At 39.2% G+C, this 18372-nt stretch overlaps 1 protein-coding gene across 1 annotated transcript in view; it reads right to left on the bottom strand.

Annotated features, from left to right (window-relative positions):
- Positions 1-18372, bottom strand: part of Phkb (phosphorylase kinase regulatory subunit beta) — a 209129-nt gene that overhangs the window by 94153 nt on the left and 96604 nt on the right. The window contains exons 8-12 of the mRNA XM_036187637.1: positions 12317-12380; positions 11998-12049; positions 6673-6761; positions 3646-3747; positions 952-1009 (exon numbers count right to left, since the gene is read on the bottom strand). Coding sequence (XP_036043530.1) covers positions 952-1009; positions 3646-3747; positions 6673-6761; positions 11998-12049; positions 12317-12380 — 365 coding nt within the window. The remainder of the gene's footprint in view (positions 1-951; positions 1010-3645; positions 3748-6672; positions 6762-11997; positions 12050-12316; positions 12381-18372) is intronic.

Below are 18372 nucleotides of genomic sequence, written 5' to 3'. Positions count from 1 at the left end.
AAATTTGCATTATAGAAACTTCTAAGCCCTTTTAAAATTTTGTGCCAAATTTTATATAAATGAAAACATACAACTGAAGATAAATGTAAATAGATATGACATTTTTATAGAAATTGATTTCAGAAAGTCATGTTAGTATTTAGAATTAACTGATATTCACTATGCTTAAACATAAATGTTATAGATATTCAATATCATGTATTCATAACTTCTATGATAAGCTTTCCTTTATAAGTATGAACAAGATACTGGCATCAATATTGACAACTTCAAAGTGTTTTTAAAAATTCTTTAAGCATGTGGAAGTCAGGGACTGAAATCTAAGGTTGTCTGCTGACTTCTAATCTTGTGCTATAGCATGTGTGCACCTGTACTCACAAGAATTCATGAACACACACACACACACACACACACACACACACACACACACAGATGTCTAAAAATTGTTCAAAGATTTGAATTTGCTTAGAAAGCAGAACAACATAAAATGCAGTTGCTACCCTCACTAAAGTCTAATCTACTGCTACATGAAAGGAATCACTCATTTCAGCTATGCTTTTAAGATTTTTATTATTTTTACTCTGTGTGTTTGAGTGTGGCTTTATGTATGTGTTTTCAGGTGCATGATTATGAGTACAGGCAGGTGAACATGTCAGAGACTGATACTGGAAGTCTTCCTCAGTCCCTCTCCAATTCTATGAGATGGGGACCTGAACTGAATCTGGAGCTCACCCCTTTGGTTAATCTGGCTGTCCAATAGCTTCAAAGATGCACATATGTCGGTCTCCGGGAGCTGAAATTGCAGCCATGTGCTTTTCAGGCAGGCGCCGGAGACCAGACTCAGCCCTCACGCCTGCACATCAAGCACTTTACAAGCTGGCCGTCTGCCCAGCCCTCAGCTATCTAAGCCACTTGCTCTACATCTTAAATTTCAGGAAAAAGGTCACGTACCATCAATCATCATGTAGAGGAAAAATATGGGAAATTCACATTCAATGCCATCAAACAGCTAAAAGAGAAAATCAAACATTAAGATTTTCATTAGCAAACTAGAGCAACTACATTTTAGGTTATATGGAAGGGACTCATTTATAGTAATAAGTTCAGGTTGAGATCAATTGTTCTTTAAAAGATTTTCAGAACTTTTATTCAAAATCTCATTAAACAGCAGTCATGAAATAAATATGTATTAAGTACTCACTAACACTCAGCACTAACTTTTATTCAAAAGCTCATTAAACAGCAGTCATGAAATAAATATGTATTAAGTACTCACTAACACCCAGCACTAGACAGTGTTTTTCAACCTTCCTAATGCTGACCCTTTAATACAGTTACTCATATTGAGCCATAAAATTATCTCATTACTATTTCATAACTGTAATTTTGCTACTGTTATTAATTGTAATGTAAATATCTGATATGTGGGATATCTGATACACAACCTGCAAGGGGTCATGACCCACAGGTTGAAAACAGTTGAACTAGACAGAGCCCTGGAGACAACAGTTAGGCACTGTGCCCACAGAGGCTCACAGCACAGTAGGGAGGCCAGCAAATAGATAAATAAGTAACTACAGCTCAGTAGATGCTGTCCATACACAGGACATCAGCAACACAGATTAAGAAACATCTGAGTCTGTCTTGAGCATCTGAGAAGGGTTGTATGGCAAGAAATCAGCTAAAACGTGATGCACAGAGCAAACAGTAGAAACGACAGACTTATGGGGAGACAAAACATGTTAAAGAAACTATCACAATCATTAATTCAAGAATATACAGGTGTAAGCAGTAAAAGTGGAAGCCCAGCAGATGGGCAGGAAGCCAAATCAGGACCCACACTGCTCAAAGACAGGCTGACTTGGAGGTAGTGGAACCAGTGGTGAACACTGAGAACTGTCTAAAGTCTTTGTTACACTAGTTTCCATGCTGGGCAGCTGGCAGAACTTAGGACATGTCGAACAAGAAACAAGGAGATCAACTCAAAGTCATAAATATAATTCAAAGAAAGAGAAAAGATGACACCCAGCCCTGCTTGTCTAGACTTTAGTACCATGGATATTTTGGACAAATAACTCATGTGCAACATGGGATATTCTGTATCATTTCCTGCTGGTGGCAACTGAAGTTCAGGTGTCAGCCCACCAGGAGCAAATCCCTGAGAGTGAATCTCAGATAGGCAAGGCCCCAAGACCACAGACTCCAGAATGTCTTTTGCTCCTGCTGTGCCTTTACATGTTTGCTGCTACCATCTTTCTGGCATAGAGTGAATTGGTGTGGGGAGATCCCCACTGCCTGTGATGTAGTGTCTTTAACTCATGGAAACTTCCAGCATAAAGGGTATTTTTTTGTTTTTGTTTTTGTTTTTCGAGACAGGGTTTCTCTGTAGTTTTGGAGCCTGTCCTGGACTAGCTCTGTAGACCAGGCTGGCCTCGAACTCACAGAGAATACACCTGCCTCTGCCTCCCAAGTGCTGGGATTACAGGCATGTACCACCACTGCCCGGCTAGCTTAAATTCTTTTAACCTTAATGTTGGGAAATGTGTTCATAAGTTTCAGAGTGTGTCAAAGCTGAAACAAAGCTCTGAAAATAACTTAAAGCTAGACTAAGATGTTTTTGATAAATAGCTTTGAGGTAAAAAACCCTAGAAGGCAATCTAAAGTTTTAGAAAAGCACATAGTTGAATGTGGAACTCTTTAAGGTCAGGAACAAGAACAAAGCAGCCCAATTATCATTAGTTGATGTGCCTTTCTTGGTAGGCTTGGTTGATGACCAAAGGTGATGATTAATTCCTTGTACCCATTTCTGCCCTCAATCTCCTGATATTAAAAAACAAACAAACAAACAAACAAAAACTATTGATGAGTGGGTATGAACCCTAAAGATTTTAAGTAGAGCTGACTAATTGTTTTTCATGTATAAAAGTTTGTTTGTGATTCCTTTAAGATTTCTTATAAGATTACCTTTTGAGATATGTAATACAATGATTACCTTTCTTTGTAATTACAAAATGTAGCCTGCCAGATTACAGCTCAGTAGAAACTCATGTGTTTTAGCTGTGTGACACTTCCTTGTTTTATTTTTAATCATCAAAACTTTCTAACATTATTATTATCAATCAGATGGTACAGCTTAGGAAGAAATCATCTTCATATAATCCACAGGTAAAAATACCCATTCTAGCCGGGCGGTGGTGGACTGTTTTCCCTGGACTATGAGTCAGAATTACTCTTTCACCACATAAATTCTTTGTCTCTAGTTCTACAAACCAGTAAAGTAACTAATATACTAGGTCTATAAACATAATACAAACCATGCTTTCAGGATCATGTTACAGACAGAAGGCAGGAGACAGACAAGAATTAACATTGAGGGAGGGTTTTGTTCATATCTCTAGTAATGGACATTAATGTGTTTATACCAAAGGAAAAAGTAAATTGAGAGAAGCAAAATGGAGGGAAGGTAGAAGTGGGAAAGATGAGGAACAGCGTCACATGTCCCATCAGATAAGAAAATGCTCAGTGAGATTCACAAGAAAACAAGTTAAAAAACAAATAGAAAGTACATGCACAAAGAAATGTGTGTGTGTGTGTGTGTGTGTGTGTGTGTGTGTGTGTGTGTGTGTATTTCTCTGTATGGAATACCTCAAGGAAAAGAGACATCTTCCACAAGGTAAGACAAAGAGAGTAAGCGTTGACGAAGGGAAGGATGCAGTGGGAGGCTGCCTCACAGAAACAAAAGGTTACCTGCAGGAATAAGGCAAAGAAATTGAGAGCTTGTGTCCAAGGTTTGTTTGTTTTCTAAGGGAAGTTCCTATAGGATCACAGAGCAGAACTGACAAGAAGCGAAAGTAGTTACCATGACTGAGTCAACATGGGTCTACTGGATTTGGGATGGCCCTATTCACAGTCCGTGGACTTCTTTAGCTGTACCCAGCAGGTAGAAAGTACAAGGTGTTTTGTTTTGTATCATACTAGCTAAACTATCTCTTCATGAAAATGAATGTAATTTATTAGACAACTTACAAAATCCAAACACGATTTAAAAGAGAAGAGGAAAATATTAAAATATGTAATGATATATGATTGTTTCAGGAAATACTGAAAGCATGGAAAAAAGAAAATAAATGGCTGGAGAGATGGCTCAGGAGCACTGGGTGCTCTTCCTGAGGACTCCAGTCCCATTCGCAGCAGCCACATAGAGGCTGACAACAGTCTGTAACTTAACTCCAGGCCCAGGCTCCGATGCCCTCTGCTGGCCTTCCTGGGCACCAGGCATACATGTGATGCCAAACATGCCAAACATGAATGCAGGCAAAGCATCCTTTATATGTAAAACAGTCAATTAATGAAAATTAAGGTCTTTAATAATTCCTTATGCAATTGCATTCAGTGATAGAAAGTTTTTGAATTGTCTTTTCTCACAGAAAGAATACCACATGGTTTACAATTCTCTGAAATGTGTTTCTTTTTCAATTTCCAGGGCTGTTCTTGGTCAGTTATATTTGTGGATCTCGACGCTCACAATCGCAACAGGCAGACATTGTGCTCACTGTTACCCAGAGAATCACGCTCTCATGTGAGATGATGTACTGTGAACTAAAATGAATTCTCATTTATAGTTTTTATGCTGTGTTATTTACCTCTCAAGAAAGCACAGTACAGTACAGTTCTTGCTGGCTAAGGAGATGTGATGCAGATGTATCTTCTTTCTCTAGCCTCTGAGGCTAATCAAGAAGTAAACATTGTTAGGCAAAGCTGCCTAGTCTTTTGAGTCTTCTGTTGGACCACAGAAAAATAGACATCATCTTTCTATTTTTACCAAAGAAATCATTTGTTTTATAGTGGGGGTAAGAAAATTCATTTCAGCATGGCACAGTTGCAGACCATGTTTGACTCTTTGTCTGATGAACTTTTGTATACTTCTTGTACTTGACTGGACATTTTCCCAGGGATTCTTTATGGTTTTATCCTTCAGAAACCACCCTAAATAGAGTACTTAACTATTTTATATGAGTAATGCCAGATTATAATGAAAACAAAACCAATAAAGAAGCATTATCTGTTTATTTAATGAAGTTCTATCCATTTATTCTACCATTTAAACAATCTTTGAAGGCATTCTGATACATTTCCATGTATTTTAGTGAGCATAGCTTTTTGCTTTAAGAAATTAGAATAGTGTTTTTATGAGCAAGCATGTTTTCATTCAATAAACAAATTTCCATAATATAAATCTAATTGTTTCTGTCATATAAATTCTAATGGGTACTAATTTACTCAGTTATTTGTTGGTCCTTTTGTTTATTTTCTACTTTTCATGGTTATAGGCAAATTGCTGTGTTAACTTAGTTATGGTAATAAGTATTATTTTTTTACATTCTGTTTAGCTATAATTTTTAAGTTGCAGCCTAATATTGAAATTGGAAAATTATTTTTGTTGATAAATAAAGTGTTATCTCTTCTATCAGGTTTAAAGAAACATGTTGTAGAAATGTCTGTCTGTCTTAAGCTCACTGTCACTTGATAAGCTTTTTGACTTGACTTTGACATGATTCTTCTTGGACTTTGTTGGTCATGTCACTGCAGACATTTCAGTCTCTTTATCTTAATGTCCCCAGAATACAGATGCTGCCCTGCTCCCATGCATCAGTTACCCCGCCTTTGCCTTGGATGATGAAGTTCTCTTCAGCCAGACACTTGATAAAGTGGTCAGAAAATTAAAAGGAAAATATGGATTTAAGCGTTTCTTGAGAGATGGATATAGAACGTCATTGGAAGATCCCAACAGACGCTATTACAAACCGGCTGAAATTAAGGTACCACAAACTGGTCCATGCTAGCACATGCAAGTGTTCGAAAGCATGGATCCAAGAGAGTGACTTATTGATTTGAGATCTTGCTCCATCTGGCTGTGTTTAGCACTATTTATTTCTAAAAATAATACCACCTATACCATGAGCTTTTTCTGGGATTGAGTTTTTATATATCAGTGCTTAGAATTGTGCTTGATACTAGTAACTGATCAAATAGTATTAATTCTTTTTACCATATGGACCAGGTGGATTTATTGGTTACGTAATAATTTTTAGCATTTTTAGTCTTTTGCCTATTTCTCTTACATGGTTTTGTTTCTGTGATCTGCTTTCATGTTATTAAGCAAATTATCTCATTAAAGCTAATAATCTGAGCCAGGCATTGTGGTTCATGTGTTTAATGCCAGCACTTAGGAGGCAGGGGCAGGCAGATCTCTGTGAGTTTTAGGTCAATCTGGTCTACATGTGAGTTCCAGGCCAGCTAGGGCTACACAGAGAAACCCTATCACAAAACAAAACAAAACAAAACACAAAACAAATAGGCATCTTATAGTTTATGTAGTATTAAAATCACATTCTAAATCTCACCCCAATTCTAACCAACATCAAAGACTCACACACCTTAAAACTCTAATACCTGGACTCAGTCACCTAACTGAAATTTCAAGCCTAGGAGGACCAGCCAGGAGATCCAAGGAGCAGACTAGTTACATATGCTTCCTATTAATTCGTATTCTCTGTGAACATTATCTTGTAAAACAGAATGATTCCTCATTCAGAACACCATCTTCAACAAGTCTTTAATTCTGGCGAGTGATTTGTTAACAGATGAGTGAGGCTCTCTCAAAGGCTATACTGCAGTGGAACTGAGTCTTGGGCTCCCCACATTTCTACTGGCTTCAGAAAGCATCCTGGAGCAGCTGCTGTCAGAGTACAACACTTTCACTGTGACAAACAAGAATGAATTTGAACAGTGCTCCAGAACACAGAACTGACCAGATTCGAGGCACATGGTGAGAAGTTCACATTGAGAACCTCACAGCTGGCTTAGATGGGAAAGTTGCACTAAATTCCTGGGTCAGCAGGAGAAGTGAGGTCCTAAGCAAGAGCCTGAATTCTGGCAGAAGCAGCAGCAAGCAGACAGAAGAATGTGAGTGAGTTAGGGGCCTGTGAATATACAAAACAACTGGAGCTATAAAGTGTTTGTCTGGAATTGGACCTTTAAAATATATAATCTATAAAAGGATAATTTGAAACTAAAAAGGCAAATTTGGTAAATCTCTGTATTATGTGATAAAATAATAGTAAACTACTATTTTCTGGCCACAAATAAGTACCTTAGTTACTTAAATTCATCAAGTATTTGTTGAAATCCCAATTTTCATCTGCCAGCCTTTAAGATATATGCCTAAGGGAAAATAATATGATGAGATCACCACCTGCTAACATTGAGACGGACTATCAGTGAACTCTACCATTTGTATAAAAATATACACCACACTATAGGCATCATGGCCTGGATTTCTAGGAGGGGAAAATACATAAAACAAAACTCCAAACCACACAAGGGCATAGACAGCTATTTCCCATGTAGAAGCAAGTCTTTAAAGTCACTGAGGAATTATCACCTGCAGATTTCAAAGGAATGCAGGTGTCTGCTGTTTTGATCACTGCAGAACATGAGCAATCTGTCATCACCAATTACAGTCTGACCTCAATGCATCTGTCAGTCTCTTGCCTCCCACAAATAAAGGCAAGAACAGGAAAAGATGTGTTACAGGAATTATTTGAGAGAACCTCTTAACTTTGGCTATTTGATATTTATTTTATGTGTATAAGTGTTTTGCTTGCAAGTACATTTGTGCTTCACATGTGTGCCAGGTACCCAGGGAAACCAGATGGGTTGTGAAATCCCCGAGGACTGGAGTTATAGTTGATTGTGAGCTGCCATGTGGGTGCTGGGAATAGAACCCAGGACTTCTGTGGATATCGCTCTGTGTGCTGTGAATGTGTTGCTCTGATTGCTTAATAAATAAAACACTGATGACCAGTAGCCAGGCAGGAACTATAGTAAAGGCAGGATAAACAGAGAGGAGAATTCTGGGAAGTGGAAGGCTGAGTCAGGAGATGCTGCCAGCCACTGCCAGGAGAAGCAAGATGTAAAGTACCAGTAAGCCACAGTCACATGGCAACTTATAGATTAATAGAAATGGGTTAATTTAAGATATAAGAACTAGATAGCAAAAAGCCTGCCATGGCCATACAGTTTATAAGTAATATAAGTCCTTGTGTATTTACTTGGGTCTGAGCGGCTGCAGGAGCCAGGTGGACAAAGGAAAACTCTAACTACACAGGACCTCTGAGAGAGCTCTTAATCACTGAGCCATCTCTCCAGTCTGGTTCATTTTTATCCTCCGCTTCCTAAAACTACAACTCTGCATAGTATGCTAACTCTACCCAGAGCCACTTTAAAACTAACAGCTCAATCTCTCTGTCCAAGTTAGTATCTGTCATTGCTTGCTCTAATTAATGCACAAGATGACTGAACTTGACCATTACTATGAGGATGATACGGGATGTCTTTCTGTATGCTGTGAATGTGTATTACTCTGATTGGTTGATAAATAAACTTGCATTGGACTATGGAAGGGTAGGATGGAGCCAGGCAGGAAATCCAGGAGAGATAGGAAGAAGAAAAAGGAGAGGCAGAGAGATGCCATCCCGCAGTCCAGGGAGCAGCATGTAATGGTACACAGGTAAAGCTATGGAACATGTGGCAACATATAGATTAATAGAAATGGGCTGAGTTTAGCTATAAGAGTTAGCTAGCAAGAAAATTAAGGCATAGGCCATGGCAATGCAATTTGTAATTGATATAAGCCTCTGTGTGTTTATTTGGGTCTGAGTGGCTGCAGGACTGGGCAGGACACAAGAAAACTTCCAGCTGCATGAGGACATGAGCTGTAGTAGTATAGAAGGGCTGCCTTCTCCCCTTAAGCCTCATGACCAGAACAAACTCTTCTGAGACTAGTTGAAATACTAGTTGATCTGATAGTCTGTTTCATGTTTTACTTTTTCATGTATACTTTGGTATGTCAACTGGCTGGCTGGTTGGTTTTAGGTTGTGTCTCATCTGAATAGGCTTTTATGACTGTCCTTTTTCTGTATCTATTCCCATTATTACTTGTGTGGCTAAAGGAAAAAGACCTAATTTGCTTTTATTGCTACCTGAAATAATAAATGAATAGCCCATTTAATAACATTTAGCACATAGTTATTTAAAAACAACTATGTTCTTGGCTGCAATTTAGAATTCCTGAGCATTAAAACTACAGCCTCCTTTATAGCAGGTCAGGAGGGAGCGAGGGTGTCATAACTGCCTTTTGAAATCCTGTAATATTTCTAATGTGCACACAAGATTAAAAAGCACACTAAGAAACAATATTGGCAGAACATTTATAGCTAAGACTCAAAATGTCTGATTAGGCAAATCAGATATTCCAGAAAAAGTCTTGATAATCAGTCAGGGACAGGAGGCATAATGATTGTATGGAAAGAGCTTGGAGAAGAGGGGGTATGGTGTTAAACAGCATGGTACTTCAATGAAGCTACACTATGAACAAAACGAAGCCAATCACTACCAGGTCACAGCCAACCTGGACATTCAGCCCCACTAAGTTTTCTCCTTGGCAGCCTAGGAAGGTCTGACCTTTCCAAACTGCTGTTACACTAAAACCCTCTGCTTTAATCCAGGATGCCTTGTGAAATGCTGGAGAACTCTTGGTCCATCCCAGTTTGTAATTTCTTTATCGGGCTTCTTTTCTTATCATTTTAGAGGATCCCACTGCCTCTGCACTATCCCTCTATTACTAAGAACCCCAGTAGCTAGCTGTTAATTACAATCACATGGACTGTCACATTACTTTGCCATTTCAGGAATCTACAAACAATCCTGAAGAAAACTAGTCTAGTTCTTGACCCAGAATAGTGAGTGTTGTCTTATTCATTCTCTTTCAGCAACAACTGAATCTACTGTCAGCCATTAGATTCTGTAAGTGCAATACCTGCTTAAAGATCTCATGAAAATCTAAGATGATTTTTCTGGGCTCTGCTCTACACACACACACACACACACACACACACACACACACACAGAGAGAGAGAGAGAGAGAGAGAGAGAGAGAGAGAGAGAGAGAGAGAGAGAGATTGATGATTTCAGACACATGATTACAGGCTGCTGAAGTTCACTGGGCCCACAACTTCCCATCTTCACTGCAGACATTACAAAAACTCCCTCTCAGCATGACACATACATCGAAATGCATTAAGTTGAAACCAACATAAGAACTAACATGGACACTATATGGTACATAATGCCAGGGATATATCAACAATGTGAAACTCCTCAGAAACAACTCCGAGAATGGAAAGGTTAGCCAACAACAAAAGTTAGATTTATCAAGTCAGAGGGCTGATTTCCAAAGTATATAAAGAACTTAAGAAACTAGCCATCAAAAAACCAAATAATCCAATTAAAAATGGCATACAGATCTAAACAGAGAATTCTCAACAGAGGAATCTCAAATGACCAAGAAGTACTTAAAGAAATGTTCAACATCCTTAGCCGTTAGGGAAATCCAAATCAAAATGACTCTGAGATTCCATCTTACACCTGTCAGAATGGCTAAGATCAATAACACAAGTGACAGCTCATGCTGGAGAGAATGTAGAGCAAGGGGGAACACTCTTCCATTGCTAGTGGGCATTCAAACTTGTACTGCTACTTTCAAAATCAATATGGAAGTTTTTCAGAAATTTGGAAATCAATCTATCTCAAGACCCAACTATACAACTCTTGGGTATATACTCAAAGGATGCTCTACCATACCATAAGGTCACTTGTTCAACTATGTTCATAGCAGCTTTATTTACAATAGCCAGAAACTAGAAACAATCTAGATGTCCCTCAACTAAAGAATGAAAAAAAAAAAAAAAAGGCACATTTACTCAGCTGTTAAAAACAATGACATCATGAAATTTGAAGGCAAATGGACCAAACTAGAAAAGATCATCCTGAGTGAAGTAATCCAGACCTAGAAAGACAAACATGGTATGTACTCATCAGAGGATATTCACCATAATGTAAAAGGATAACCATGCTACAATCTGCAGACCCAGAGAAGCTAAGTAATAAGGAGAGTTCAAGAGCACATGAATCTCACTGTGGAGGGGAAAATAATAGAAATTGCTCATGGACTGGGGGGTGTTATGACTGATGGGGTGTGCATGGAACAGGAGGGATCAGGTGTGGGGTAGGATGGAGGGAGAAGTATTGGGAAAGATGACTAGGATTGGGGCATCTCTGGGAAAAGCTGGAGACCTAGTGCAATAGAAACTCCCAAAAGTCTATGAGGGTAACCCTAACTAAGACTCTTAGCAGCAGAAGATACAGAGCTTGAACCAGCCATCTCCTGTAACCAGGCAAATTTCCAGTTGGGGGATTGGGACATCAGCTCAAAACCTTCAACCTGCAATTTGTCCTGCCTACAAGATGTGCTGAGGTAAAAGTGGCACAGAAATTGTGGAAATGGCCAACTGGTGATTAATCCAGCTTGAGACCCATACCAAGAGAGAGAGCTCACTCCTGACATTGCCTGGAGGGCCAGGTCCCAGATGCAGGATACCTCAGGCACCTAGGATAGAACAAAACATGACTGGAAAACAGAAGTCAATGAAATGGTTTTGATGACACTCTGCTATACTCAGAGATCGTTGCCTAGCCCAACTGTCATCAGAGAGGTTTCAGGCTGCATCCAGCTACTGATGGAAACAGGTGCAGAGGCTTACAGCCAAACATTAGGTGGAGCTCAGTGAACCCTGCAGAAGAAGGGGAAACAGAATTGTAGGAGCCAGAGAGGTCAAGGACATCACAAGAAAACTCACAGAATCAACTAACCTGGACTCAGAGGGACTCACAGGGACTGAACCAACAACCAGAGAGCCTGCTTGGAGCTGATCTGGGCCCTTTGCACATAAGTTACAGTTGTGTAACTTGGTCTTGTGGGACTCCTAACAGTGGGAGCAGGGGCTGTCTCAGACTCTGTTAGCTGCTTTGGAGACCCTTTGCTTCTACCAGGTTTCCTTGTCCAGCCTTAATAGGAGAGGAGGTGTCTAGTCTCACTGTGACTTGATATACCATGACTGGTTGATGTCCATGGGAGGCCTGCCCTTTTCTGAAGAGAAACGAAGGAGGAGGAGTGGATCGGAGGGGAGGGGAAACTGTGGTCAAGATGTACAAACAAACAAACAAACAAACAAATAAAAAAGATACTACCACCACAAAATGAAAGCTAAACTTTAAGTTACAAATTATTTCAAAGCAAAGGTATTCAATCATGGGCTGCCACATACATTTCAGGTAGTCACAGGTTTTAAGGAAATGACTTTGACAACAGATAGTAAAATTATGTAAAATTCAAATAATTAAAAAAAAATTGTACCTGGTTTCCAAAGAGGTTAAATCCATTAATCGCTTCTAAGGCTGCTTTTGCTAAGCCAACAGAGCTAGAGAGAAGAAAAGACATTATTACTGACAAACCATGGCAAATCTCTTTATGAACAGTCATCACAACCTCCATGGGAGAAGAACACCAGTCTCACATTTCATTATTTTATTTTTTATACTAATCACCCGTGAAAACTATTTCTAGACTTACCTTGACTTCGATTCTATCACTGAATGGAGCAGTTTTATTTCCATTCATGAACTCATCAAAGAATGGTGAACTTGGGGGTGAACCCTGTGCAGTCACCACTCGGCTAGACATTATTACTCAGATCAATGAAACGGGCTCTTCTGGTGTCAATTCTGAGCCTTACAAAGGAATTTTGTGTGCCATATACTTGTTACAGAATGTGATTTAGCATAGCCACTCAAATATGCACTTTCTAGGATCCAATAAAATCGGCATTACTTTATGTTCACAGAATTACTGATCACTACTCTATCATTTTGGGCTATATTCTCTGTAATAAAGTGAATGTTATTTCTCTCTGTCTCACTCCTTTGGCCTCTCAGATGCTACATATAACAGTGTTGAAAATGACTTATTCCATTAAAAATACAATGTTCTATATGAGTGTTCCAAGCAGAGTGAGTTTTTGTCCTTGCTTAGATCACACCTGTTCCTGGTATAACTGAAGTTTTCATGTCCAGTTTATTTTACTTACTGTACATTTGTATTTGCTTTACTCAGGCCCAACTGCATATATAGTTCACATCATTGAAAATCAACAACCTGTCATCAAGTCAGTATTCCTCTAGATAAGTCCCCAAGCAGCAGCCCCTAGGAAGGTGTTAGGAATGCCAGTTTTCACTCTCTGCTGTGGGGAGGTCCCAATAAACAAAGTTTATTGCCCTCCAAGTGTTTGCATGTATGTCAAATTTCAGAAAGATTGGCCCAGTGTGTAGCTCTGTTACAGGACACCTTCCTCAGGGTACAGCATGGCAGTTCCTTCTTAATCAGAGCATGTGTGACTACCCACAAGAGATGGAGAGTGGCATTACATCCTCATCTGAAATCCCAGCACTCTTCTGATCTGGCATCACCCCAGCATATTTAATTCTGGTCAGATGCATGTAGCTTCCAGGAGCATTCAAGTACAGAGTAGAAGCTGAACTGAAGTGGGGGTCAGAACAACTATGCAGCTTTGACATCATCATCCATGCTGGGGTGGGGTGTTCTAGTGATGCAGCTACTCTGCTTACCGCATTCTTGTAAGTACCCTGAACCTTGTTCCTGTAAGTACAGTGAAGTTATGGTTCACCAAGTTGAACATGGATGCAGTTGTTCTTTGTTCTGTTGTTAGGGCCCTGTCTGGGGCGAAGAGACGTTCACTCAAATCTCTCCTAAAAAAAGTTAATCCAACAGACTTAAGTGGTAAAATGTTCCTACTTAAGGCCCTGGACTCCTTTAGGGAAATGAATGAATAAATTAGAACTATCACACTAAGCTATTTATTACTGCTTTATCAACACTTTAGATGTTTATATAAACTGTCCTTAAGCAATTTATTTTAAGATTAAACAGTAATAAAACCTATGTGGATGGCAGAGTGAAATGGGGATGATATTCCTTGTTCTCATTACGTATAACTAAAAATCCCAGACATTACAAACAAAACAAACATATTACAGCTCAAAAAGACAAGGAGAAAAAGGCAGACAGACCATCATCTTCAGAACTTTAGAAATAACAATGTAATGATTTCCCTGGGTTCCTTCTTTGCTGTATAGACTGACAGGCACAGATAAACTGAAAACGCAGGGAGACATCCCAAAAAAGCATTGACAAACAGGCTCATGGCTAACTACTCTCGAGTCTGCAGTGCAGTCGCAGAGGCAAGAACAAGGTGCATGGGAGACCGGCTGTGCATGGAAGGTGTGCTGTGACCCTCACACAATTTCCCATGGCACTGCATGTGTTCATCCAAACACATGCATATTCTCTCCCTCTCCCTCCCCCTCTCTCATACACACACACACAACAAAAAAAGATCTGCTCTATCTAATACTAAGGACCAGGAAACGCAATTGTTTAGACAAACAGCCATCCCACTCAGATAAAACTATGATGGTGCCATATCCAGTCCCGGGCATGCCAGGTCTCAATATGCCCAGCTTCTGTGATGACAAGGAAGTAATGAGAGAAAGTTAAGGCTGCTGTTCAAGATGGATGGTAAGAGAAGCCCCTTCCAATCAATCATGGCATCAACAGAGACTCTGGACTCTCAATACCTCAATGATTAAAGAAAGGAATGTTTCTTTCTTATTAAGATGGTGACAGATGTGACCTAGTAGTAAGGCGGGCAGTTAAGAGCACCTGCTGCTCATCCGGAGGCCCTGAGTTCAGTTCCTAGTACCCTCACTGGGTGACTCACAAGTGCATGTGACTACAGCTCTAGAGGATCCACTGCCCTCTTCTGGCCTCTGGGGGCATCTGTATACATGTACACACAAACACAAATGAATGAAAACTAAGAAATCAATCTTTAAAAAATTAATTAAAAGAGAAAGCAGAGTTAAACTACAATTTAACTACATATTGCCAAGAAGGATCTCATTTCAAATGTAACAGTATAGGTAGAATGAAAGTAAAAAAATAGAAAAGGGTATATGTCATATAAACACTAATCAAAAGAAAGCAAGGATGAATATAGTAATAATACATGAAGTGACCTTCAGAGCAAAGAAAATTACCAGAGAGACATTGTATGACAAAAGGTGCAACAAGAAGAATAGCAGGGCCAAGTATATGTGGACCAACCATAAGGCTTCAAGGGATGCAAAGTCACAGTGAGAACAGAGAAAAATCAGAGGGTAGTCACGCTGGAGACGTCAACAGTCCTTAAACAGCTGGTGGAACAAGGGGATGATGAATCAACAGGTTTCTAGGAGGACTTAATGCCACTACCAATGGGAACTGAAATATAGAGACACTTAATGCCTCTATCAATGGGAGCTGAGATATAGGGGACTTGAAGCCACTAACAATGGGAACTGGGATATAGAAGGACTTAATGCCATTGCCAATGAGAATTGAGATATAGGACTTAATGCACTACCAATGGGAACTGGCTTTTAGAATAAACTATACAACAAGGCAAAACACACAAATATTTTAAAGTTTTGTTTTATTTCATTCTATTCTATTTTATTATTGTTGTTTGCATGTGCGTATAGTGTGTGTGTGTGTGTGTGTGTGTGTGTGTGTGTGTGTGTGTGCGTGTGCGCACCCACATGCTGGTACATGTACCATGGTGCATGTGTGGAGGCCAGAGGACAAGTTGTTCAAGTTGTTTCTCTTTACATATCCTTATGTGGGCTCTAGGGACCAAATTCAGGTTTTCAGGCTTTCAAAGTAAGCTTTTCACCCATTGAATCATCACATTGGCCCACAATACATCCTTTTTTTTTTTTTTTTTTTTTTTCAAGACAGGGTTTCTCTGTAGCTTTGGAGCTTGTCCTGGAACTCACTCTGTAGACCAGGCTGGCCTTGAACTCACAGAGATCCACCTGCCTCTGCCTCCCGAGTGCTGGGATTACAGGCGTGCGCCACCACCGCCCGGCCCCCACAATACATCTTTTAAAAGTAAATGCTAATCTACACCAATACAGACCATACACTGGCCATGAACGGAAACCTCAAAGATATCAACTAATGTAAGTTGCGCTGTGTTCTATGTTTACAATGGAATGAAAGTGGAATTGGTAGCAGAAGAAGAACAGGAACTGACTGTTCTCTCATAGCAGTTCTAAACAAGGCGGCACACAGAGGACATCTCCCGTAAAACGAAGGGGACAATGGACACAGTAAATATATGACACATCAAAATGTATATGTAGAAGCTAAAGCAAGACTGGGAGAGAAAATTTATAGCATATATTTAGAAAAGATTCAAATCAATTATCTAAGCCTTCACCTTAGGTAAGCCTTCACCAGAAAAAAGAGCAAATTAAACCTAAATAATATTATTAAGAACACAGACAAAGCTGGTCACTTGGGAGACAGAGGCAGGCAGATCTCTGTGAGTTTGAGGCCAGCCTGGTCTAGAGAGCGAGATCCAGGGAAAGGCACAAAGCTACACAGAGAAACCCTGTCTCGAAAAACAAAAACAAAACAAACAAACAAAAAGAACAGAAATCAATGAAATTCAAGGTAAAAAACAGAAAAGTTATGAAATAATGAACTAATTTTTAAAAAAGTATCACTAACAAAAATTGACAAATATCTAGAAAGACTTGTAAAGAAAGAAAATGAAAGCCACAGTGACCAGTATCAAACATTGGATAATTAAAAAAAAATCCAAACAATTCTATATGCATAAATTTGCCACTTAGAAACTCCCCAGTTTCCAGAAAAGCAAGAAAACACAAACTACCACTATTTTCTCAATATGGAATTAACAAATTGGATAGCTCTATAATGGGAGGTCAGAGAGAAACAATATGAAGGAGAAGGAGGAGAAATAAAGAACACTAAGGATGACTGAGATAGCCATGGGAATTACATTATTTTATATTAACCTAAAATTACATAAAATATGTCTAAATTTATATGTAATATATTAATATATATAACATATATATTAATAAATTTATGGTTATGCCATTTGGTAAGATAACAACATCTCCTCCAAGATCCACAGACTATCAAAGATCCCAGTACCAATCATGAGAAACCTCCGTTAGAGCTGGCCAGGGGGCTCCAAGAGACACCCAAAACAGTACCAATGTGGGCTACTGCTGTTGCCCTTGGTTGCCTCCCAGAAAGTGAAGGTAAGACCCTGTTGCTAAAGACATCACCAACTTTGGACACAGGACTTGAAGGATTCAAGCTTGACCTGACCAAGAGCTCCCTTTTGAGGACTAGCTTGGTGCTATGCAAGCTGCCAACAGAAGAAAGCAATCAATGGTCCTGCCCCACTGTGACACTTATGAATCATAGCAATGACTAACAGGGCAAGATATCCTGAAAGGTACAATAGTGGCATTTACATTTTGGGGGTAACCAAAAGCTATCTAATGGGATGTAAAGCCTGATCAACAGGAAAAAAATCATGCCTAGAACTGTAAATCTAGCCAACCTCATGAGGTCATGGATCTTAAGAGAATCTACTGCCTTGCTAACAGCATTCTACATACATATCCTTATACCCACAGATAAGTATAGGTCTCACCCTTCATAAAAGAAATTTCTTTTTCCAGCAGATGGAGACCATAACAGAATGCCACAAACAGTCAAAATACAGATAGCAACTGACCATGGTGTGTCCTGTTAATATATCTACAAGAGAACTCCTACACCAAAGACTCAGGGAAAGTCATGGAAAAGGGAGAAGTATTGGAAGAACCAGAGGACCAAGAAGTCTGCTTTGGACTCTATCTTACATACATGACAGGAAAGCTACACCCATGAAATCTTAACAATATGGCTGCTGAAACAAGGTCTGAACAATGACCATGCCGTTGCCATGTCAACACAGGGGAAATCTCATAGAATCCCACCCTTAAATGAAGAGTGACAGGCAATTAAAAACTGCTGAGAGAAGAATTCATCTTCCCAGGGATGAGCTCCTAAATGGTTACTATACCAAGAAGTCAGCCCTAAAATAATATACATACAAGCAACACTGAACAGACCCAGCAGGTTTTGTGTGTGTGTGTGTGTGTGTGTGTGTGTGTGTGTGTGTGTATTCACTTATATATGTAATAATAGTAATTCAAGCAGAAGAGGCCACAAATTTGAAAGAGAATGGACGGCATGGAAGGTGTTGGAGGGTGTAAAATTATGCAATTATATTTTGATTAGAGAAAAAATAGTCAAGACAAAATCATGATGTCTGTTGGATTTCACTAGATTTATACCAAATATCAAAATGAATAACTGAACAAAATTCTCCCATGTAGAATTCATATTATAAAGCAGACATTACCTTGACATCAAAAGATTTCCATAAGATACAAAACAAATCTATAGACCCCTATAACCTATAC

This window comes from Onychomys torridus, chromosome 5 (assembly GCF_903995425.1).
Source record: "Onychomys torridus chromosome 5, mOncTor1.1, whole genome shotgun sequence".
NCBI lineage: Eukaryota > Metazoa > Chordata > Mammalia > Rodentia > Cricetidae > Onychomys > Onychomys torridus.
This window is presented reverse-complemented; position numbering and strand designations above follow the sequence as displayed.